The sequence below is a fragment of the Cetorhinus maximus genome, chromosome 21 (assembly GCF_964194155.1).
Source record: "Cetorhinus maximus chromosome 21, sCetMax3.hap1.1, whole genome shotgun sequence".
Lineage (NCBI taxonomy): Eukaryota > Metazoa > Chordata > Chondrichthyes > Lamniformes > Cetorhinidae > Cetorhinus > Cetorhinus maximus.
Window position 1 is genome coordinate 63230685 of NC_135899.1, and position 24854 is coordinate 63255538.

General features: G+C 41.0%; 1 protein-coding gene across 1 annotated transcript; it reads left to right on the forward strand.

The window, feature by feature from the left end:
• The first annotated feature begins 3494 nt into the window (after positions 1–3494).
• Positions 3495–24580, forward strand: utp11 (UTP11 small subunit processome component). The gene is made up of 8 exons (XM_078566996.1): positions 3495–3643; positions 9050–9111; positions 9522–9624; positions 10932–11045; positions 18302–18395; positions 21885–22015; positions 22505–22615; positions 23998–24580. The coding sequence occupies exons 1-8, from the start codon at positions 3581–3583 to the stop codon at positions 24079–24081; spliced, it is 762 nt and encodes a 253-aa protein (XP_078423122.1). The 5' UTR covers positions 3495–3580; the 3' UTR covers positions 24082–24580.
• The last annotated feature ends 274 nt before the right edge of the window (positions 24581–24854 follow it).

Below are 24854 nucleotides of genomic sequence, written 5' to 3' on the forward strand. Positions count from 1 at the left end.
GCTTGACCGGGAGCCAATGTTGGTCAACAATCGCACAGGTGAGAGGGGAATAGGACTTGCTGTGAGTTATGACACAGGCAGCAGAGATTTTGGCACGGCTTCAAGGATACGGAGCTTAGAATGTGGGAGACCAGACAGGAATATGTTGGAAGAGTTGATTCTAGAGTTAACAAAAGCATGAATAATGTTTCAGCAGCAGATGAGCCGAGATGGGCAAGTTCAGGCAATGTTACGGAGATGGAAATAGGTGGTTTTAGTGATGGCGCAGATATGTGGTTGGAGTCTCCTCCTGGGGTCAAAAATGACACCAAGGTTGCGAACAGACTGGAGACTGTTGCCAGGGAGAGGAATGCAGTGGGTAGCTAGGGAATGGAGTTTGGAATGGGGAACAAAAAAAGAATGGTTGCAGTCTTTCCAATATTTAATTGGAGGAAATTCAACTACAAGATTGAGAAAGAGAGAGAGAAAAAAGGTAACTGTAGGCCAGTTAGCCTGACAGCAGTAGGAAGGAAAATGCTAGAATCTACTATTAGGGTCATGTTAGCAGAAAACTTAGAAAGTCACAAGGTAATTTTGAAAGAGAAACTACATTTGACAAAGTTTTTTGAGGTTGGGTCTGGCAGCGTAGATGAGATGTATTTGGATTTTCCAAAAGCATTCACTAAGATGCCACACTAAAGGGTATTACACAAAATTTGTGCTCAGGGGATTGGTTAATGAAAAGAAAACAGATAGGAATAAACAGGGATTTTTTGGGTTAGCAAGCTGTAAGTAGCAGTTATCACAAAGATCAGTGCTTGGGCCCCAGCTATTTACAACCTACATCAACAACTTAAAGGAGGGAATCATGTGTAATGCATTCAAGTTGCTGATGATACAAAGCTAGGTGGGATGGTAAGTTGTGAGGAGGATACAAAGGACTGCAAAGGGATAGGCAGGTTAAATGAGCTGGTAAAAATATGGCAGATGGAATAAAGGCCCGAGTTCTCACATCGGCGTGCGGGGGTGGGCCGGCACGCCGACGCGTAAAATGATGTCAGGCGTACGTCCCAACGTAACCCAGCGTCATTCAGATCTTTCATTTGGCGGGCGCATGCTGGAGGCGTCTGCGCGCCCACCGAACTGTCAAAGGCCTGTAATGGCCATTAAGAAACCAATTACAATAATTATCAACACTGCCCGTCCAACCTTAAGGTTGGCGGGCAGGCGAAGAGCCCAAGCGGCCTTCGCGTTTTCCAGGAAACCTCATCCATGGGCAGGATGATTTTTCCTGAAGGGTTTATTAAATAAATAAATAAATATTTTTTCCACAATTCATAAACATGTCCCAGCTCATGTGACACTGTCACATGAGGGGACATGTCTAAATAATTTTTATCTTCCTTTATTTGAAACTTTCAATGTGAACTTAATCTCCCTGAGGCAGCCCCATGTGTGAGACTGGGAAACATTGGTAATGTGATGATCCTGTTACAGACCACTAATGTTTCAAGAGAAACCCGAATGCCCCGTGATTAACTGATAGAACAGCGCCACAAGATTTCACATTTTTATACAAAAACAAAGTTCATTGTATGTAAAATGAATTAAGCAAGGCAAGCACTATTAACTTAACACTAAACTGCATAACTACTTACGCTATGAACGCAGTCCTACTTGCCCCCAAGATTTCCCCTAAACATTACAAGAATCTTCAAGATTCTTCATTTCTATACAGCCCTTTAATTCTCCTCGGTATTCCAACCTTCTCCAAGGTACAAGATTTATGGGGATCCTTCCATTAGCTTTTGGCTAAGCAACCTTCCAATTTTCTTTAAAAACCATGTGCCTGTGGACTCTTCAGCTCTCTGTCCTAGATTTGGACATACATATACTGCTTTTATCCCAGTCTGCTCCTACAGCTCCTGCACAGCCTATATTCCCTATACTTTAGAAGAGTAAGAGGTGATCTCACTGAAATATATAAAATTCGTAAGGGGTCTGACAGGGTAGACGCTGAATGTTTCCCCTGGCTGGGGAGTCAAGAACTAGAGGTCATAGTCTCAGAATAAACAACTGGTCATTTAGAACTGAGATAAGGAGAAATTTCTTCATTCAAAGGGTTGTGGATCTTTGGAATTCTCTATCCCAGCTGGTTGTATCTGCTTTGTTTATCATATTCAAGATTGAAATCAATAGATTTTTGGGCACTAAAGGAGTTGAGGATTTAATTTTTTTTTTCATAGGGTGTGGGCATCGCTGGCTAAGCCAGCACTTATTGCCCATCCCTAATTACAAAGGTGGTGGTGAGCTGCTGTCTTGAACCACTGCAGTCCCTGTGCTGTAGGCACACCCACCATGCTGTTAGGGAGGGTGTTCCAGGATTTTTGCCTCCGCAACAGTGAAGGAACAGCGATAGAGTTCAAAATCAGGGCGGTGGGTGGCTTGGAGGGGAACTTGCAGGTGGCGGTGTTCCATGTATCTGCTGCCCTTGTCCTTCTAGATGGTAGAGATCAAGGGTTTGGAAGGTGCTGTCAAAGGAACCTTGGTGAGTTGCTGCAGTACATCTTGTAATTGGCACAGACTAGTGCTACTGTGTGTCAGTGGTGGAAGGAGTGGATGTGGAAGGTGGTCGATGGGCTGCCAATCAAACGGGCTGCTTTGATAAGGGGATAGGGCAGGAAAATAGAGTTAAGGTAGAAGACATGATCTTATTGAATGGTGATGCAGGCTTGAGGGGCCGAATGGCCTACTTATGCTCCTATTGCTTATGAATGCAATTTTTTCCTTAGCATATGCTGGAATCAAACCTCATTGTTTGCATGGCTTGGTGCTATTTCAGACAGCACCTTTACCCAGCAGTCCATCTAAATAGGGCTGGCAGTCTTTTTTTCAACATCCTCCCTTTGGCTTCGAAAGGTGCTGATTGCTTGATGGGCACTAGATACTCTTTGGTATCTGACCTTAGTTCATGTGTGCACTTTAAAAATGTTGGAGATGGAATAAAAATATTGTTTCATCAGGGCGATTGCAGGTGGCAATTCATGTGAATAAACCTACAGGAATACATCCAACCAGAGTTGGCAACTCTCATGAAAACTCTTCTTGTCCTCCACCTATCACTGGCCCCCTATCGAGCTCTACATGTCCCACCCACCCCCCCTCTACCAGCTTATATTTCATCTCATTTCTATATTTTTTAGTTCTGACGAAGGGTCATGCGGACTCAAAACGTCAACTGTATCCCTCTCCGCAGATGCTGTCAGACCTGCTGAGTTTTTCCAGGTATTTTTGTTTCTGCTCATGAAAATTTGCTTGACTTCTGCAACCATTCACAGGCCAATGGGAGTTGGAGCTGGACAGGATGCACTTTCACACCTGTCCGCTAGGGGCAATAGAGCGGCGCTATGGATTCCGCCCCTCCGGAGAAGCGCCTGGAGTTCCCGGATGCGGCCCCGCCCCCTCCCCCTAGTTCCCGGATGGAGGGGTTGCAGTAGCGCGGAGCCACCATGTGAAGGCGCAGCCTCCAGGCCGGAAATCACCCTTGACCCCGGAAGCAGCTGCAGTGTTCTCTCGGTGAGCCGCTCACGAGGGGTTGAAGATGGCGGCGGCTTTCCGCAAGGCGCAGAAATCCGTGCAGCGGAGCCACCGGGAGCGGAGTCAGGTGAGTGCGGGGTCCCTGCTGGGCAGGGGGAGGGACTGAGACTCTGGCTGGCCTCACTTTAAAGGGAATGATGACGACTGAGAATAAATTGCAATGAAGGAACTCCGACTTCAATCAGCATCTGTCACAGGTTGGCTGCTGGGTCCAGATGTGGACATTTTAGTGAATGTTCAACTTCCAACTGGGAATTGGATATTTACTTTTAAAAGGGGAAAAATCATCCACGTCAATAGGGAAAGAGAGAGGCGGTCAGGTTAATTGGATGGCTGTCGAAGAGCCAGCATGCACAAGAGGGGCTGAATGGCCACCTGTGTTGTGATTGTAGAGATGTGAAGGGCCTGATGTGACAGTGAAGCATCCCCCAGCCTTTGTCTCACACGGGACAAAACTGGTTAGGGTATAGACTAAAACTCCTCCTCTACCCCAGTAATGTACTTCAATAACCTCAATTCATCTGTTTAATTCTGTTTGTTGTATGGTTCAGCCTCCCAGTGACAACCTGTAGTGCAGTTTGCTGCCCAAATAAAAGCAACAGTAATAACATTTCAAAAATAGCCAGTGGCCACATAACTTTCACACCTCCCGAAGACCAAGATTGTATAGAGAAATTAAAGGACTTGCATTTGTATAGCGTCCTTCATGACCACTGAGCACCCCAAAGTGTTTCTCACAGCTAATTAGGTACTTTAGAAATGTGGGGGACAGGACTCAGTCAATATGTACACAGCAAGGTGCCTCAGACAGCAGTAAGGAAAATGACCAGTCTGTTCAATGGATATTAGTGGTGATAAATAAGGACCAGGAAAACTCCCTTATCTTTGAATAATCCTTGGTACCGTTTACATTGACCTGATTTGGAGAATTGGTTTCATATCTCATCCAAAGGTTGGAATCTACAATAATGCAGCATTCCATCAACACTACACTTGTGACTGTCAGGATTCTGTGCTCAGGCTCAGTTTTGGCAGGAGTGCAAACTCGCAGCAGCAGATTGACTGCGTGACGCGCCCCCAATTTTCTGTCCCGCTGACTTCAAAGGAAAGACAGACCGGGTGAGTTGTGGAACGGTCAGCCTGATCCACGACTGCCTGTTTTGTACCCCTGCTGAAGTTGAGTTTTACCCTTACCGCTACCTGAAGTAGAATAAATCACTTTTCCTTCTGTACAATGTAGTCGTAGGCTGAATGAACTTGTGAGCAAGATATATGAGGACAGCTGATGCTGTGGTAGCCTCTGACCAAAACAGGGATATGATATTCTTGACTACAATACAAAACCGATGTGTTATTTTACTTTTATACAATAATGGACGGAGTGAAACTTGACAGACTGATAGAGAAATGACCTTTCCAGAGAGCCTGTGTGATGTTGTCATTGGATCTTAATTGCAGCTCAGTAGTAGAATTGAAGTCTTCCTGCTGCCCACTATAAGGGCCCTAAGTGGCATTAATTTGACAAGTCTCAACCCAGCTCCTCAGACTTGCTTCTCCATTCAGTTAGATCATGGCTGATCTGTATTTTGAGTCCATCTGCCCAAAGTCTCCATATCCTTGCCCAACAAAAATCTGTCAATCTCCGTTTTGAACTTTCATATTGACTGAGCCTCAATGGCTTTTTGGGGGAGTGAGCTCCAGATTTCCATTACCCTTTCTGTGACAAAGTGCTTCCTGGCATCATCTCTGAACACCCTAACTCTAATTTTAAGGTTCTACCACATTTTATTGACTTCCCCCACTCGAGGAATTATGTTTCTCTTCACCTACCCTATCAATTTCTTCAATCATTTTAAACACATCAGTTAGATCACCCTTAATCTTCTATAACTGCTTAGCAACATGTAGACTAGAAGGAAGGCCAGTGTGATAAATGCAAATGTTAAAAGATGTTATTCTAAGCTTAGTATTGAAGTATATTGTTGGAGTAAAGTAGAAATAATTTTGTGAACCTGTATTATACAGTACTGTATGTGTGATTAGAAAGCTGGCTGTAACATATAAAGTGATTGCTCCTTTCTTTTGAGCGGAATGTCCTGTGGATGTGACATCAGGACGTTATGTTTCAAGTTAAACTTGCTCGTGCCCCAATTTTGTTGGATGCCTATTTACCCCTAAATTTCCTGCCAATCTCATTAGTGTGCAATGGAGCCTCAATGTTGGTTTAAAGAAACAGAGAGCAGCATGTCACTGGGTCAAAAATCTGGAACTCGCTTACTAATTAACAGCACTCTAGGTGTACCTACGCCACATATACCGCATGGTACAAGGGGGCGACTCACCATCACCCTCTCGGGCATTTCGGGGTGGCCTTGCTAGCGATGCTCACATCCCGTGAACAACTTAAAAAGCATAAACAACTGGGGCTTGAGGAAAGCATCAAGCTCTCGCCATATTTACAGAAATGTTTGAAAATTGAAGTTTCAAACCACCTCACAATCAATCGTGCACATTAGGCACAACCAGTTTAAAAATCTGCAATCATGGAAGCTTTTCAGTCTCTGTGATGACTCATACTGCTGCAATGAAAAAAGTTTAAAGAAAGAATTCAATGCAATATCAGAGAGGAGAAATTATTTTTAAAATTTTTAATCATACTAATCTACCTCCCTCTAAACTTGCAGCAGCACTAACATTGTCATCAAACCTGCCGACAAGGGTGGTGCTGTTGTCGCTTTACAAATTGGCTTTTAGCTTGCATAGTCTAAACGCCAACTCACTGATGCCTCATTGTTCCTGGACCACGATCCCACCTCTGAACATCAAGCCATGTTTTCCAAGACTGTCACTGACTTCATCTCTTTTGGAGATTCTTCCCTCCATCGCCTCCAAGCTCAATCTCTCGACCCCAGTTCTACCTTCTTCCTAAGATCCACAAACAACACTGCCCTGTGAACCCATTGCCCCGCAGAACTGGTTTCTTCCTATCTCAGCTTAATTTTCTCCCCTTTTCCAGTCTTTTACCACACACCAGCACTCTTACTATGCCTTCTGCTACTTCACTTTCAGGCCCTTATTGACTTCTTTTCACCATGGACCTCTAATCCCTATACACTTCCATCCTCTGTGATGATGGTCTGAGGGCTCGGAGTTTCTTCCTTGAACAGAGATCAAATTGGTCTCCATCTACCATCAGCCTCCTCTGCCTGGCTGAACTTATTCTCATATTAAACAACAACTCCTTTGATTCCACTCACCTCCAATAAAAGATGATGCTATCCGCCCTAGTTATGCCTGCCTTTTTAAAGGGATATGTGGAATGTTCCTTGTTCCAATCTGTCTTGGGTCACCTTGCTAACCTCTTTTTCCAGTTTATATGGCGAGAGCTTGATGCTTTCCTCAATTGGTTCCATTTCCTGCTCTTGCCCTGAACTGGAAAATTTAATCAATTTTGTTTTCAGTTTGCATCCTTCCTCCTCTCAGTTTCACGTGGTCCATCTCTGACTCTCCTCCTCCTCCTCCCCCCAAACCTTGACTTTACTGTCTGTACCTCTGGGATAGGCTATTGACCAATGTCCACTGTAAATCCAATATGGGAAGCCTTGTCTACATTTCCTCCAATTCCACTTCCTGTTAGGACTCCTTCTATTCTCCCAGTTTCTTCATTCCAATTGCATTAGATGTGACGATGCTACCTTGCATAGAAAAGCTTTAAATATTTCATTTTCTTAAACAGGATTCTCCTCCACTGTGGTTTGTAGTACCCTCAACCATGTTTTTTTATTTCCTGCACTTCTGCTCTCACCCCTTGACCCTCTCTCTCAGGACCAAGATAGGATTCACCTTATCCTCAGGCTCCACATTCAATAGATCATCCTCAGTCATTTCTGCCACCTTTAGCGTGATGCCACTATCAAACACATCATCACTATCTCTCCCCAACTTTCCATATTCTGAAGGGACCATTCCCTCAGTGACACCCTGGTCCCTGCCTCAATTACCTCCCACAGCCTGTCCCCTTCCCATGCACTTTTCTGTGCAAGCGCAGGAGATGCAACACCTCTTTTCCCTCATACCTCCCAAGGCCCCAGAACTACTTCCAGGTGAAACAGCGGTGTACTTTGTTTAGTTTACTGTATTTGATGCTCACAATGCTCCCTACATGGAGGAGACGAGATGCAGATTAGGTGATTGCTTTGTGGAGCAGCTCTGTTCATCTTGCAAGTGTGACCCTGAGCATCCAGCTGCCTTGACATTTTAATTCTCTGTCCCACTCCCACCCTCCGCTCTCTCCTTGACACCTGCAGTATTCCAATGAAGCTCAATGTAACAGTGAGGAATAGCACCTCATCTTCTAATTAGGCACTTTGCAGCCTTTCAGAATTCAATAATTTCAGATTGTAAACTTTTCCCCCTGCTGTCACCCCCCCAACCCAACCGCATTGCATTGTTATAGTTATTGGTAATTCCAATTTTCCCCTTTCCATCTCCTCCTATTTACAAGTAAAGAAACTGGGAGATGTATTATTACCATCTCCTTTTGCTTTGCAATATCATCCCTTTTTGTTATTTAATTTCTCCTGCCTTCCAGCCTTTTGCAGATCTTCGTTTTTCTTTCCTGACCTCACTTTTGCTGCCTCAGTGCTTGCTTTTCTCCAGCTCCAGCTTTTAGTAGTCCTGACTAAAGGCCGTCAACCTGAAATGTTGACCGTTTCTCTGTCCACAGGCGCTGCCTGGCCTGCTAAGTATTTCCAGCATTTTCTTCTTTCATTTCACATCTCCAACATCGACAGTATTTTGCTTGTAACTATTTTTAAATTGCTTTTTAAAATAAAATTCTATAAAGCAACGTGTCTTTTCCTGCTGTGCCTAAAATTCTGGGCATAATTCTGCATCCAATTACAACCAGCATAAATGCAGGAAATTCATATGGATGGCTCTTTAGTCCGGGGTGGAGTCATCGTAATGAGCTGACATGCATAGTGTAATAGCTTGCGTGACACACTTCTACCTGAATTTCCTTGACCTTTTATGCTGGGTAATTACTTTACACCCCAGTTGCATGTTTGTTTGGGCGCAGTTACACAGGAAATTCCCACTGCCATGTGGCAGATTCCAGATGTCAAAAGCAGTCTTTTGTTATTAAAAGAAATTTGTCACTGCCCTGAAATTCATGAGCACTTTGCAATCTGGATATTTGGCTCATTAAATTCTGACCTGAGTCTATTCTTTCTTAACTGTTAGACTTTGGATTTAAGGATACACGGCTCCATCTTAATGGCAGATTATTACCTAGTGCATTAAACGATATAACACGAAAACCCTTATGTAGAACAATGTATCATCCTAATTAATATGATCGGTGCTATGGGATATTTGCATTTAAAAATAAATTGTCTTTCAAAATTTTATTGAACAGAATTCTAACAGTGGTGCCTTTAAGTGACTTATTCTTTTTACCAATTGTGCACAGCCTGGATTTCGAAGACGTCTGGGTCTGTTGGAGAAGAAGAAAGATTACAAGCTCCGTGCACAGTAAGTTCTTCATAAACCAGAAGCCTAAGGCTTGAATAAAAGTGCCACATCCTAATTGTACTCTGTATCTAGATTTACAGGATTTCAGATTTGAACATTTAGAAGTATTTGCCTATGGTCTCTACCTGTTGCACTTTTCTAGGATCTTGAGTAGCTCAAAGAGGGTATCATTAATGTTTTTAAAATGCATCCTGTTTGAGGTTTTTGAAAGAGATGAGGTAGCATAATTTTATTTCTATTCTATACATCTCAATTTTGAACTGTTAACTTACCAATAGAATATTGACTCAGATTAATATAGCCACTGTTTAATATGTCTCCAAATTTGCCATATTTAAGCTTGGTGTCAGGCTGTAGGTTTAGTTATTTTTGTAATACCAAAAGTAAACCTGCTGACTTTCACATTTCAGGGATTACCATCGCAAAGAAAACACTATAAAGGCATTACGCCAGAAGGCGTTAGACAAAAATCCAGATGAATTCTACTTTCGAATGACCAGCACTAAACTCCAGGTAAGATTTTTTTCTAGGTTTATTTTCTGCTGGTGACCTGGCAAGGTATAGCTTTATAAATTACTGTGAACTAGATCCCCCTGAAATTAAATGTATTGCCCAAGAGAATTCCAAAGGTGTTTTCAGTTCTAGCCTGACATTCGTTTAGACTATCTGATTGGTACCAAGTCTTTGGAAAGAAACATTGGCCTATAATAAGTTTCAAAGTAATGTTTCTTAATAACATATATACTAAAAGTTTTTGAACCATCGGCCACACATGGTTCACAAAGTCATCTTGCACTACTAATGATGCATGGTAGAACTCTACCCCAGCTAAACAGTTCACTGAGATTCTTCAAAGTGAAGGCAACAAATCGTGCAAGCTATACTTGGCATTCTTCCTAAAACAAGCAGCATCTCATTCCTTCCAAACAAAATGAACATTCATGGCATCCTCTTATATCTACACACTTAACCAGACTGAATATGTTTAATGCCATCTTCGGATTATACGTTTCTAGCCAATCATTATTACCCACATTAAATGAATTGTTTATATGTGGCATGCTGATTCCATAATCTTTGTTTAGAAAGAAATGACATCCCTTGGTATAAATGAACAAAGATTAAATGGCTTCTTTCAAGCCCTTTTCTTTGTATAAGTAAGTGTTAACAGAGGGCAATTAATTTGAGGAAGATAGTGTTCATATACAAGTTAATATTTCCTCTTTTTTTGCCCTGGAATATCTGGAGCATTTTATGCTGTACATCACCAAAGCAAATTTATATTATGTGCCCAAGTGAAAACTGCTTGACATCCTAGATACTGATGCAATCGTTCACACTGCTGCCATGTCATAGTTATTGCATTGTTATGTTATTGCAGGCCAGTCCACTGCTAGAACTGTACATTATACAGTTCTCATCGTGTATTATGGAGCGAATGCTCCTTGTTTGTGCTAGGACCTACTCTCTCTTATGAGTAAGCGTTTGATTAGCACACACTAGTTGTGATCTATCAGTCTCTTTCACTCAGACATTGTAGACATCATAAAAGAATGTAGTTTGCAAATGGAGAAATAGCTTCCACCTTTAAGTGAAAACAATTTATGTTTAATCTCTGTTTCTAGCTATGTGATTTTATTTCACTAGAATGCATTATAAAATCTTTTTGCCCTTTAAGTCCTCGCTGTACCCACATTCAAATTGGTGAGTTATGTTTGCTCACACTCGTATAGATGTTTTTCTCTTGGCCTGAAGAAATAATGACTGTTCTCTATTTCTAAAACTGCACAAAGAAATATTCTCCTATGTTTTCTGTTTAGGATGGAGTTCACATCATCAAGCAGCCTAGAGAGGAAGTAACAGAGGAGCAGCAGAAGATCATGAGAACACAAGATATTAAATATGTGGAAATGATGCGGGTTGCAGAGTCAAAGGTGACTTCATTGTTATTGTTTTGACCCCTTGCTGCTAGTTTTCTAATAATGCCCCTCTTCAGTTTAATGAAATACACTGTTGGTGATGTATCATTAAAAATTGATTTCTTTGCAGCATTGTTCAACACAACTTTTATGATATTCCCAGTTATAGAATGTGCTATGCTTTCCCCTCTGATTTGAAGAAAAGAAAAAGCTACAAATTTTAAGACAATCTTTTTGTAACCTTGGCAGAAACATTTTTCTGATTAACTAACTAACTGCTTCCTCCCCAGTTCTACACCCTTTTCAGGGAATCTTTCTTTAATTGTAGTAGTGACAGTGACCACTTGGTGTCACTAACACATTTTCTATTGATATTCAAATTTCTCACTGTGCTGAGGGGCACTTTGGCATTACAGAAGAAAAATGTGTAAGTCTCGACACTCTTTAAAACTTGTATACACACCCATAGCTGCTGCTTTATAATTTGTTTATTTTCAGGTCAACATTACATTGCTTTGGTAAATTAGAGAGAAGAAAGGTTTATTAAATCTGCAGCAGGGCTGTTTGCAAGGAGAGAGAGAGATAGTGTATTACTGAAGAAGCAAGCAAACAAACTTCATATTAGAAATATTGAGGTCAACTGGTTATTGTTATAGGTTCCCGTTCTGAGGGGTTTGGCTTCTCTTGTATTTCTCTCTCTTCATACCAAGTCTTTGGACTGGATTTTCATCCACGGACCTTTAAAAATGGCAGGCTGGATGTGTATGTAGAAGCCCCACCCCTATTTCCAACAGTACCATTTTTGCTGGAAAGTAAGGAACGAGGCATTATTTACATAAGAGGGAAACCCGATCTCCGTGGGGCCATTTGAACTCTGTATTGAGTTTAGACAGACAACACCTTGTCTGTTGTAAGGGCCTTAATCCACTGTGTGGGAGTCAAGAATTAATAGGGTACACGTAAACGCTCTTGAAGGATGAATAAGTTCTGTATAACTGTTATGATCTGAAGTTTTTAAAATCTCCATCCCTTTAAGCTGTAGAAAAAAAACTGGCTGACGTTGTCAGTGAAAACTGCTGGATTGCTTTGATTGACAGGCCAGCTGGTGTAACATTTGTTTGTGCAGTCTTTGCTGGTATTTCCCTAAAGCCTATTATTATTTCATTAGTCAAGATTGGCTGGCTGAGTTTCAAAACCTGCTGTTATCTCAGCGGGAGATTCTGAGTTCATGGTTTGACAATTTAGAGTATAAACCTTTAGCTGTTTTTGTTGGGTATGCATAGATGTTTTTATAAGAGATAACCACTTGAGATTTAAAAGATTTGTAAGGGCTTCATGATGGGTTTTCTTTTTAACAAGTGTGTAGATTGAGTGCTTTCTTAGATTTTTATAAGTTTTATTTTATTTAATCTCCACATGGCTCCTGAGGCCTGCCCATGATATATATATTGGGTGCATTGGCATGGAGGGTGTGAGGGGCCTTGGGGGGTGGATGGGGGGCATGAATTGGCATTCGGAGAACAGAGATTGGCCTCCTAACAAGCTTATCTCAGCGCTCTCCCACCTCCTTGACTTCCTGGGATCTGCATCTGGGGTCAGTGGGCCAGAATCCATCCAGCATCCATATCCTCAGAACGAAAACTGTGTGATGGGGTCCTCTAAACTGAGGTGGGTCTACCGAGTCGGGAAATTTGCCTCGACAGTGAAAATCTGGACAATAATTAGAACATAAGAACTAGGAGCAGGAATAGGCAATTCAGCCCCTCGAGCCTGCCCTGCCACTCAATACGATCATGGCTGATCTCATTTCGGCCTCAACTCTAATTTCCTGCCCTCTCCCCATAACGTTTCAACCCATTACTAATTAAAACCTGTCTATCTCCTCAAATTTATTCAGCGTCCCAGATTCACAACCCTTTGAGAAAAGTAATTTCTCCTCATCTCTGATTTAAATCTACCATCCCTTATCCTAAAACTATGGCCTCTCATTCTAGAATGCCCCACAAGGGGAAACATCCGCTCCACGCCTACTTCGTCTGTCCCTTTTAGCATCTTATATACCTCCAATTAGACCTCCTCTCATCCTTCTAAATCATAACGAGCATAGGCCTAAACTGCTCAATCTCTCCTCATAAGACAAACCCCGTATCTCTGGAATCAATCTAGTCAACCTCCTCTGAAACGCCTCCAACGCAACTACATCCTTCCTCAAGTAAGGGGACCAAAACTGTGCACAGTACTCCAGGTACGGCTTCAGCAATGCCTTGTACAGTTGCAACAGCACTTCCCTATTTTTATACTCTATTCCTTCAGCAATAAATGCCAAAATTCGATTTGCCTTCCTTAATACCTGCTGTATCTGCACACTAGCTTTCAGTGATTCATGCACGAGGACACCCAGATCCCTCTGCACTGAAGCATTTTGAAGTTTTTCTCCATTTAAATAATAAGTCGCCTTTTTATTCTTCTGACCAAAATGGATAACCTCACACTTATCCATGTTAAACTCCATCTGCCAAATTTTGGCCCATTCACCTAACCTGTCCATATCCATTTGTAAACTTCTTATTTCTTCATTGCAACTTATTTTCCCACCTATCTTGGCATCATCTGCAAATTTAGCTATAGTACCTTCTATCCCTGAATCCAAGTCATTAATATAGATTGTAAATAGTTGGGACCCAAGGACCGAACCCTGTGGCACCCCACTAGTTACAAGCTTGCCATCCAGAAAAAGACCCATTTATCCTGACTCTCTGCTTTCTGTTGGTTAGCCAATCCTCTACCCAAACTAATATATAACTCTGTGTGATCTTATCTTGTGTATTAATCTTTTGTGTGGCATCTTATCAAAGGCCTTCTGTAAGTCCAGATATACTACATCTACAGGATCCCCGTTATCCACTTTGCTTGTTACATCTTCAAAGAACTCCAGCAAGTTAGTCAAACACGATTTACTCTTCAGAAAACCATGCTGACTCTGATGGATTGCATTTTGACTTTCCAAATGCCCCATTATTACTTCCTTAATAATGGATTCCAACAATTTCCCAATGACAGACGTTTAACTAACTGGTCTATAATTTCCTACTTTCTGCCCCCCCTCCCTTTTTGAATAAGGGCATTATATTAGCATTTTTCCAATCCAATGGAACCTTTCCAGAATCCATGGAATTTTGGAATATTATAGCCAATGCATCCACTATCTCTGCTGCCACTTCCTTTAAGACCCTGGGATGTAGGCCATCAGGTCCTGGGGACTTGTCACCCTTTAATCCTAATAGTTTGCTCAGTACTTTTTCTCTAGTGATGGTGATTGTTCTAAGTTCCTCCTTCTCTATACCCGCTGCACTACCTGTTACTATTGGGGTGGTACTAGTGTCCTCCACCGTGAAAACAGGCAAACTATTGATTAAGCATCTCTGCCATTTCTGCGTTCCCCACTATTAACTCCCCAGTCTCATCCTCCAAGGTTCTAACATTCACTTAAGCTACTCTCTTTAATATACTTGTAGAAGCTTTTGCTATCAACTTTTACATTTTGCGTTAGTTTTCTTTCATAATTTACCTTTGCTCTTTTAATTATTTTTTTAGTAACCCTTTGTTGATCTTTAAAAGTTTCCCAATCTTCCGGCCTGCCACTGACCTTTGCAATTTGGTATGCCTTAGTTTTTGCCTTTATGTTACCTTTAACTTCCTTGCTTAGCCATGGATGTTTTTTCCCCCTCCTACCAGCTTTCTTCCTCTTTGGAATATATTTTACTTGGGAAGAATTGAATATCTCCTTAAATATCTGCCACTGTTTATCAACTGTCCTACCTTGTAGTCTTCCTGCCCAGTCCACTAGGGCCAAACCTGCCCTCATGCCTTTGTAGTTACCTTTGTTTAACTCCAGAACACTAGTGTGGGACTCAAGTTTCTCGCTCTCAAACTGAACTTGAAATGCTAGCGTGCTATGATCACTCTTCCCTCGAGGATCCTTTACTATTAGATCAATAATTAATCCCACCTCATTACACAAAACCAAATCCAAAATAGTCTGCTCCCTGGTTGGTTCCAGAACATATTGCTCCAAAAAACAATCTCTAATACACTCTATGAACTCTCCCTCGAGGCTACCCTTGCCAATTTGATTAGTCCAGCCTATATGCATATTAAAATCACCCATGATTATTGCCGTGCCTTTCTTACATGCTCCCAGTATTTCCTGGTTTATACTGTGCCCTACTGCTGAATAATACTGTTTGGGGACATATAGATCACTCCCACCAGGGACTTCTTTCCTTGCTATTTCTTATTTCTACCCAGACATGACTCTGTGTCATAATATCTATGTTTCCAAATTTTTTATCCTTTCTGAAGTACTGTATACCAACTGTCAGCACTATCCTACCTGTTTATCTGGTTAGTTGCAGCATTACCTTGTCCTGAGATGAATTACAGACTGGTATGTAGTCCATATCTAGTATTAAGCTATTATATTTATTACTGGTTTAGTAATTCTTGAGTTGAATACCAACAAAAGACCTTGCATCTTGATTCACTCCATATATTATTTTGAATAATATCTTACTTGCCATCTCATACTAAACATCAGAGGGATGAGGGTCATTGACCATCAAGATTAATTAAGGACAGTAGAAATTGGTTTTAAATAATCTGCATTGCTGATTAAGAATGTGCAATTTACAATATTTGTAGGATATACAGATGAATAAATGACAGGCATTTTTTATAACATGAGTTACAATTAGTGCTGTGGAACCTGTTAGTATTCCCTGTAGTGTAGCACTAAACAATACAAACCAGGAGAGTGCCACATTCAATCTCCAGTCTGTGCTCAGTTGTCTCATCCTAGCTAGGGTTGTTGCAATTGGTCTCAGTACCTCTATGTCCAAGGAGAGGGTAAAACACAACCAGTGTCAGTTCTTACCACAGGCAAACATTCTGCCAAAGATTACATATGAAGTGTGGCCTCTTGTCTAAGGTACAAGATAGCCTAATGATTTATAGACCAGCATGACTGTTTATTTCTCCTCTTCCATCCCATGTCAGGGTGGTGTGGGATGGGGGAAAGTACAGAGACATAAAGACCTTTGTCTAGATAAAGCCTGCTTTGTAAAACTGTAGTTCAAATGTTTTACTAATAGCTCCCTTTGCTTCTACTGATGACTCCCAACTGTACCTTGCAACCATATCAGTTGACCCACTACCACCACTGTGCTTTTGGACTTGCCTCCAACTGAACACTGGGGTAACAGCAGCCATCATTATAAGTCCTAACATAAACTCTGCTTTATTACTGACTCCATCCCTCCATCTATGCAGTCACAGTGAGCCAGACCATGACTAACTCTGGCTTCCTGTTTAACTTCGAGCTGAGTTTCACTCCCCATGTGCTATCCTTTACAAAGGTGCCTACTTCCATCTTCATAATTTCATCCACTTTAATTGCTACTTAGCCCATTGGTTGAAACTTTTATACAAGATTTTGTTACCCCCAGACTTTTTTACCCAAAGTCTCAGTGCTCACCTCCTGTCCATGAACCTTAATATGTGCAAAACTCAGTATTCCATATCCTGACCTTTTCCTCCTTGTGGGAGAACCTAGAACTAGGGGGCAGTTTCAAAATAAGGCATCTCCTGGGACCGAGATGAGGAGGAATCTCTTCTCAAAGTGGGTCTTCAGTGTTTAGAATTCTCATCCCCAGTGCACAGTGGATGTTAGGTCATTGAATATACTCAAGGTTGAGCAAGATAGATTTTTGATTGACGAGAAAGTTGAGGGTTATGGCAGGCAGGTAAGAAAATGGAGGTAAGACCATAATCAGATTTTATTGAATGACAGAATAGTTTTGAGGGGCTGAATGGCCTACTCTTTCTTATTTTCTTTGGTCATCACACCACCCCAAATGACCTACATTTGAACCCTATTCCTCAATACATTACATTTAAAATTCTCTTTCCTTATCTTCAAATACATTCATAGTCTAATGTTACCCTAAATCTATAATAATCTCCAGCCTTGTATTCCCGCCTGCACTTGTTAGCCTCCTGTTCTGGGATTTAATACAGTGTTCCCTTTGCCCCATCAGTGGTCAGAAGTGGGGATGTCCGCTGATTGTGCAATGTTCAGCAGTATTCGCAACTCCTCGGATACTGAAGCAGTCCATGTCCAAATGCAGCAACACCTGGACAACATCCAGGCTTGGGCTGACAAGTGGCAAGTAACATTCTCGCCACACAAGTGTCAGGCAATGACCATCTCCAACAAGAGAGAATCCAACCATCACCCCTTGATGTTCAATGGCATTAACATCACTGAATCCCCCACTACCAACATCCTGAGGGGGGGGGTTCCCACTGGCCAGAAACTGAACTGGACTGTGGCTGCAAGAACAGGTCAGAGGCTAGGAATAGTGCGACGATTTTCCCTCCAAGTCACTTAGCGTCCTGACTTGGAAATATATCACTGTTCTTTCACTGTCGCTGGGTCAAAATCCTGGAACTCCCTCCCTAACAGCACTGTGGGTGTACCGACACCACATGAACTGCAGCGGTTCAAGAAAGCAGCTCACCACCACTTTCTCAAGGGCAACTAGGGATGGGCAATAAATGTTGGCCCAGCCAGTGAAGCCCACATCCTGTGAATGAATAAACAAAACATCAGCGTTAGCGATTTCACTTGTCTTAGCCTTACTCTCTGGAATTCATTACATAAACCACATCACCTTTTCACTTCACTGTTTCCCTTTAAACATCTCAAAACCCATCTTTGTGACTAATCTTTTAGTCACTTATCCTGGCTTGGTTTCTACTCCTTTTAATAAAAAAATCACCTGATTTGGGACATTTTCTATATAAATGGTGCTATATGAATGCATTTTGCTCTCTAGCACAGGTCCGCAACACTAAAGGCATCACACTTCAAAGTGTCAAAAGTATATTAAGAGAACAAAAGGCAATCATTTCACGCTGACTTTCTCTGGCCTGTAGCTCAGAAAATTTCAAACTCTGGCCAAAATGCAAATGTGCCTCACCGACAGTAATTAACCCAAAATGGACCCCAGGATTTCTGGTAATTGGATGTTACAGTTTGAGACAGTCAGGTAAAAGACATCTGCACATCAATAACTTTCATGGCATCACATGCATTTTCACATGTTTAATAATAGCATTTGTTCTGGATAAATAAATAGTGGGAATATTGAGCCTGCTGTGAAATCTCGTGTGCACCGATTTGACAATGAGAATTTCTGCTATATTTGCAGAAAATTGAGCGACTCAAGTCTGAACTCCATCTCTTAGAAGCTGACGGAAAACCTCCCAATAAGCACATCTTCTTCTGCGAATCCAAAAAGGAAGGTGCTGTATCAAGTTACATAATCTGTGAGCTGTGTATGAATTTTCAGCTTGGTTCTTACAGAATTTGGTAATGAAGATTTAACTTGTTATAGAAGGGCGGACTATTTAATTGTACAGGTGCATTGCTTTGGATCATTTCCATATTCTGAGATACATGGTCATACATTTGATTTAACTTCAACTATTTCCTTTGCAAAAAAAAAGTTCTCACCATTTACTCCCTGCCCAGAAGGGCGAGGTTCCATTTCCAGGTTTGGTTCCATGTATGCTGAATGCTGTGTGATATGTTGCACAAATGAGCATTTTTCTTTATGGGACAGGCTCATCATGATCAATCCCAGGGATAACTTCACTCCATGGCCACACATGTGTGCAATCCCAACAGGATGTGCTCAGGACTGATAGAGTACAAACCTTGGCTGCTTTCTTTTCCATTCCTTAACCCTGTGGCACTGAGGCCACCTGAGATCACTTGAGTCAGCACAGCCCAGAGACTGAACCCAGATCTCCCTGCAATGATTGGCCCAGGTACTTGCTGGATAACCTTGCTGAGTCATGTTGAGAGCATTCCTATTGGGACTACAGCAGTATTTCTTCTGCATTAAAAAAAAAGACCAAAAACATTAAATTGCAGAAAAATAGTGGATTGAGAAGTATTCTGTACAAGTATCCGAATTCTGCTTTGGAATGCTAAAAATAATAAGGCTTTATATGAAAGGAGATTTTACTTTGAAAGCTGAAAAAGGCTTTTAATCGCTCAAAGAATTGGTCCTTAAGCACAGTAGATCTGTTCAGCTGTGAGTGGCTAATTTGCAAGCCCTAGCTGACAACATCAGGATGGAGGTGACTGGTAGTTATGGAAACCAGGCACAACACAGTTAATAAGGAGTGTTGGTCTGAAGATGAAGTAGAGGATTATTTGTTGGAACAGTATGAGGAACTTTTCTCTGTTTCTGCCCCTTACTGTATCTGCCCTGGAAGAGTCACGGCGACAAAATGTAAAGTAGATAAATGCTCCATTGTCCAACCATGTTGTCACTTGTCTCTGGAAGGTCAATATTTGAAAATAAAGGTAGAAGGAACGAATATTGTATTTTAACTTATTTTTCCAGGCTTCAGAAGTTACTTTAGTTGCTATCACAGGTGATTGCAGTATCTGTTAAATACAACATAAAACACATGGCAACGTATACAATTTATTATCCAGCATTTAATTATGTGCTAATTTTGAGTTCCTCACACACTTCTATGGAAATGGCAAAGCACTCCAGTTCTGCTACTAAACCTTCAACGGACCAACATAATTTATCAAATATCAGTAACTTCAGCTAAAATCTGGCACATAAAAACAAAGTTATCACTACCTTCGTGCCCCTGAAAGAATGATCTGTGCGTTCTAGTTGCCTCTCTATATTTGTGTACCCTGTTTTCTGAAATTATAACGTTACTCAGCAGGAACACATTTCCACCCCTTCCCTAAATTCTTCTGTTTTCTGTTTCCTTTTCCTGAGGATATTGGCTCGTGCTTTTCTATTGTTTCATGTGTGGTCAAACCAGGGCTTTGTGTAGCTGTGGCAAAACTTCCTCCCCTTTATATTCTAGCCCTTTAGTTATAATGGCTGCACTAGCCATTAGCTAGTTATAATGGCTCCACTAGCCTTTTAGATTAATTATGTACCTGGCCATGCCATTTTCATGATAGTATATATGGACACCTAAATATCTTTGGGCTGCCACTATTCTCAGCTTCACACCATTTAAAAAAAAGATTTTTTTCAATTTTGGTCCAAAATGCGTGACCTCTAACTTAACCTGTGCTGAAATCCATATGCCACAGTTTTGTCCAGTCACATAATTTATCAATGTCTCTTTGTAATTTTGTGCTCCAGTATACACTATTTACAATATCCTCATCTTTGTATCATTGGCAAACTTGGATATATGGCTATCTATTATATATGGCATAGATAACAAATATAATTATAATTAATAATTAAGGCCCCAGCACAGATTCTTGTGGGACACCACTTGCCATTTCCTTCCAAATTGAGCACGTACACATTATCCATATTTTCTGTCTTATAGTCCAACCAATCTCCTAACCTGGTCAATAATTTGCCTTCAGTTCCCTGGGCTTTAATTTTAGTGAACCATCTTATCAGTTGTCTTTTGGAAAGTTAGATAATCTACACCACAGGCATTCTCCTCTACTACGCTTGTTACTTTCTCAAAAAATTCGATTAGATTCATCAGACATAGTCTACCCTTTAGAAGTTCTTGTTGGCTTTTCAGTCAACTAAAATTTCTTGAAGTCATTTATCCTTCAGTATAAATTCCAGTAACTCCTCCCACAGTAGATGCTAAACTAGCAAATCCATAATTTCCTGGTTTTAAGTAACAGAATTATGTTTACAGTTTTCTAATGTGTAGAGAGAATCCCTGAATTAAGAGAGCTTTGGAAGATTTATGGCTAAAGTGCCTGCAGTTTCCTCTCCTATATCCTTTAAAACCCCTGAGGGGCGCAGAATTTAATGTCCTCCCCCGAGGTGAGTTTGGTGGCAGAGGGGGCACTTAATCAGGTGGGAGGGGTGGTATGTGGGGGCCCTGCTGCTTCCCCACCTCCACCCCAATTAACTCTGTGGTGGGAAGACCTGTGATTGGCCAATTGAAGCCCTGAATTGGGAAATTAAAGTCTGCTTAAGGGCCTCACTCATCCTGCCCCCTAGGGAGCACAACAGCTCAAAGACACTCAGTGCCTGACCGTGGGACCCAGCATCGGAAAGGTGGTGCCTGTTGAGAGCCGCTCCCTGCTTTTGCTGAAGGCCCACTGCTATCCAGCTGTGCCTGAGTGGCACTTAATTCAATGGGCCTTTCCTAAATGAGGTGACATGGGGCTTTTGCCAGCTCTCTAGTCAGTGGATGTGACCCTGTCACCTCTATTAAATACCTCTCCTGAAGTGGAAGCCATCAAGTCCTGGAGATTTGCCAGTCTTTAGTGTCATTTTTTTTCCTCATGTTTTCTTGCTAGTGAGTTCCAGTCCTTGATTCATTATTAGTTTCCCTGGAACCTCAGCTATATTATCATCTTCCTCTACTGTGAAGACAGATGCAAAGTAATTATTCAATAAGTCTGCTATTTTTTTTAAAGGCCCACATTACCCTTGACTACCCTTTTTCTTCTAACATAATACCCCTCTCTAACCAACTTTCTCAGTGCCCCCTTTCATCCCCCCAAAACAAGGCCAACTGCAGCATCCCACACTACTGAGCTAGTTGAGGTAATGAATTCAGCACTGATTATCATTCCTGGGGCCCTCTTTGGTCTGTCTGGCACCACACTATCCCTGACTGAGCTTTATATAATTGTATGATTACAGTTGTTTGCAAGGTGTATTGATGGAGTGGCATGCTTTGTTAATGTGCTGTCCTGATTAATGTTTGATAGCTTCATTATAATATTTGAAAAAACTCTTTTAACTTTGTGCACAGTGGAGGAATTTGACTTGGTGAAGCGCCTCAATACTGCACCAGAACTAGTAGACCGAGTATATAACCGGCCAACGATCGAAACCTTACAGAAGGAAAAAATTAAAGGAGTCACACACCCCCGGGCTCTCAAGGTAATAGAAATCACATTCAGATTAAAAAGTACTTAAAATAAGAGCAATCACTCGAGCACACTAAAATGATGTTGGCATTTCAGAAAGCTGATTGGGCATTATCTTGGCATTTAGACAATCTGACAGTCATTTGAAACTTGTGACTGTTAATTTGCACAGGGTCATTGTTCTGGCTGTGAGAAACAGCATGGCCATGTTTGACAAGGCCACTGTGTGTGTTCAAAAATGCAGCATTGCAGCAATTGTTGGTGTTAATTCATTCTTGTAATCTCTGGGTAGATTAAAGCATATTCTTTAAAGACAAAGTGATTGCTATAATACCGTGTTAACTGCAACAATACTTTTTTTGTAAAAATGCAAGGAAAACCAGCAATTAATTTATCCTGATCAGTCTAGAACTTTCTTCTCTTTTCTGCCCTTTTCCAGTTATTCACCTTTACAATGATTATCCCTTTTTTCCTCGCAATAATGTGTAATTTGCCCTTTCAGAAACTTGCTCGACAGAGGAAGCACCAATACGCCCTGCTGAAGCAGCACATTGAGAGAGAGAAGAAAATGTTCATCGTGGCCCAGAAAATACAGACCCAAAAAGACCTCATGGTAAGTATATAGAGCTCATAATTTTACAGAAGTTCAGTGTGTTGTGGATTTTATAGATCTGTACACAACATTCATATGAAACAGTCATTATTCAGATAAAATGTTAAATGTCCAATTTGAGGCCACTTATACAAACGTGAGTTCCATGACAGCTCTCATAAGTTGTAATCACCCTTCAAATTTTTGGATAGATAAGGCCCTTCTTAAACTAAACCTAACACTTCCTTTCCTGGAATAGCTGCAGTAGAAAGAGAGCGAGGTGAGAGACAAAAAACAATGTGATCGAATACATTTAATGTCTGGGCACCTGAGCCCAATTATGGGTTAAGTCTACAATTTAGCATAAATTACCTTCTGCCTGAAAGACTATAAGGAAGGCTGGTCATGTGTGGTAGGGCTGGGATGCCCAAACTTTTGCCTTGGCTATATAGATGCATCATGATGTCCTTGCTTAAAGTTCAGCCCATGTTTCCATTAATTTACATACATCTCAAGTCACTGACATAAGTAGATCTTGGTGATTTAATCATCAATGAGACCAGAACACTGAAAAATAACCCTTTCCAAATTTTCAGGCCCACAAAATTCAGACAGGGCAACCCAGTGAATAATAAAAGCACAGATTTAGATGAGTTGCCTGTGCTTTCAAGACCAGATTTTCAGTGCTTGGGGATTGCAGGTTGGACACCCCCGAATGCTTTTCTGGAGTTATGTTTAAGACATCTTATTGGGAGCTTTATTTTGCATCTATCCTTATCTGAGAGTCCTTATGTTGTTTGCCAAAGTGGAAAATGTTTTGTTTGCTGACATCAGCTTAATGACTGCAAAAAGCTAAAAGGGGGTTCTGTTGTAGAATTTATTTTAGGGTTCCAAAATAATCTATTGGGAATATGTAACTCTTGCACCATCAGTGTAGGAAATCAGCCCATACTGGAATCTGGAACACATTTCTAAGCAGATTACATCTAGCTTTTTATTTAAAATAAATACTATTTGTATACATAAATAAAAGTGATTGTGAGTGAATGGCATTGTAAGTGTGATTGTACACGTGTTTAAGCAGATGAATTGCCTGTGTTTAGTAACAATGACATTTTAGAGCCTTCAGTTTTCTTTGAGGGCACTGGTTAATTCATTTGTGTAAAATTTCTGTAGTATTTTAATGCAGCCTTTAGGCAGAGAAAAATAAATCTGAGGTATTCCTTTTTAAAAGCCACAATTGCAGCTTACATGTGCTTTGTGAAATTGTATAAATAATAAAAATCAAACTTATAGAATTCCAAATTCAAATGAATTTACTTACTGAATTTACTGTGTTCCATGCTTTGTATGTGTTGATGCCAATGTCTATCATCATTTTTACCTACATGGTCTTTTCACAGGACAAGACCCGGAAGGTTAAAGTAAAGAAAGAAACTGTGAACTCTCCGGCCATTTATAAATTCCAATTTCAGAGAAAACGCTGACATGTCTTCAATGGACAGTTAGAATATTGCATAATGAGCTACCCTTTTCATGAAGATTTTCTGGGAAGATTGGGTTTCAAGCCTCTGTCTTTTTGTGACATTTAAGATTTATTGGCTTCCTGTTGTCACTGTAACATTAAATGAATGGGAAAGGAACATTTATTTTGGGTGATATGCTTTCTGTTGACTGCTGTTAATCGGTCACCAGAAAGTAAAGCCCCCAACATTCACATTGAGTTAAGATACAATTTAGAAGTATGGTATCAATCTCATACTTTTAAATAAAGAAAAATTCTGACGTTAACTGACAGAAACTTATTCTTTTTTAAAAATTATTAACGGGTTTTCTGAAGATACTGTTTAGGAAGAAGTAAAGCACATGGCTATACATTATATGGCTATACATTATACATGTCCCATCACTGGCACAATTAAAAGTTTATTACAGTGTAACTCCATAACCTAGTAAAGAACCATAATAAAAAAGGGCTGCTTTGTGCTGACTTGCCTAATTTCATCCAGATTGAAGATGGCTATAAGTGGCCTCAGTCTCCTATATTAGGGGGAGAGAGGAAGAAAGCAGCTATTTCTGATTGATATCCAGACACCCCTATTAGGGAGTGTCTAATGATGACAGAATTAGGCTTGGCTGGTGGTTCCTTCTGTCTTGTGGTTGGATTGCCTACCTACACTCACTGCAACCAGATGCACCACATCAACACTTTTTGAAGAGGGGCAAAAAATAGCAAAAGAAAACACTGCTCCTCTGGTGC

Coding starts and splice junctions, on each gene's coding strand:
- utp11 (XM_078566996.1), top strand. CDS start 3,581: ATGGCGGCGGCTTTCCGCAAGGCGCAGAAATCCGTGCAGCGGAGCCAC. Junction 11,046..18,301: donor TGCGGGTTGCAGAGTCAAAG/GTGACTTCATTG, acceptor CTATATTTGCAG/AAAATTGAGCGACTCAAGTC. Junction 22,616..23,997: donor AGACCCAAAAAGACCTCATG/GTAAGTATATAG, acceptor GTCTTTTCACAG/GACAAGACCCGGAAGGTTAA.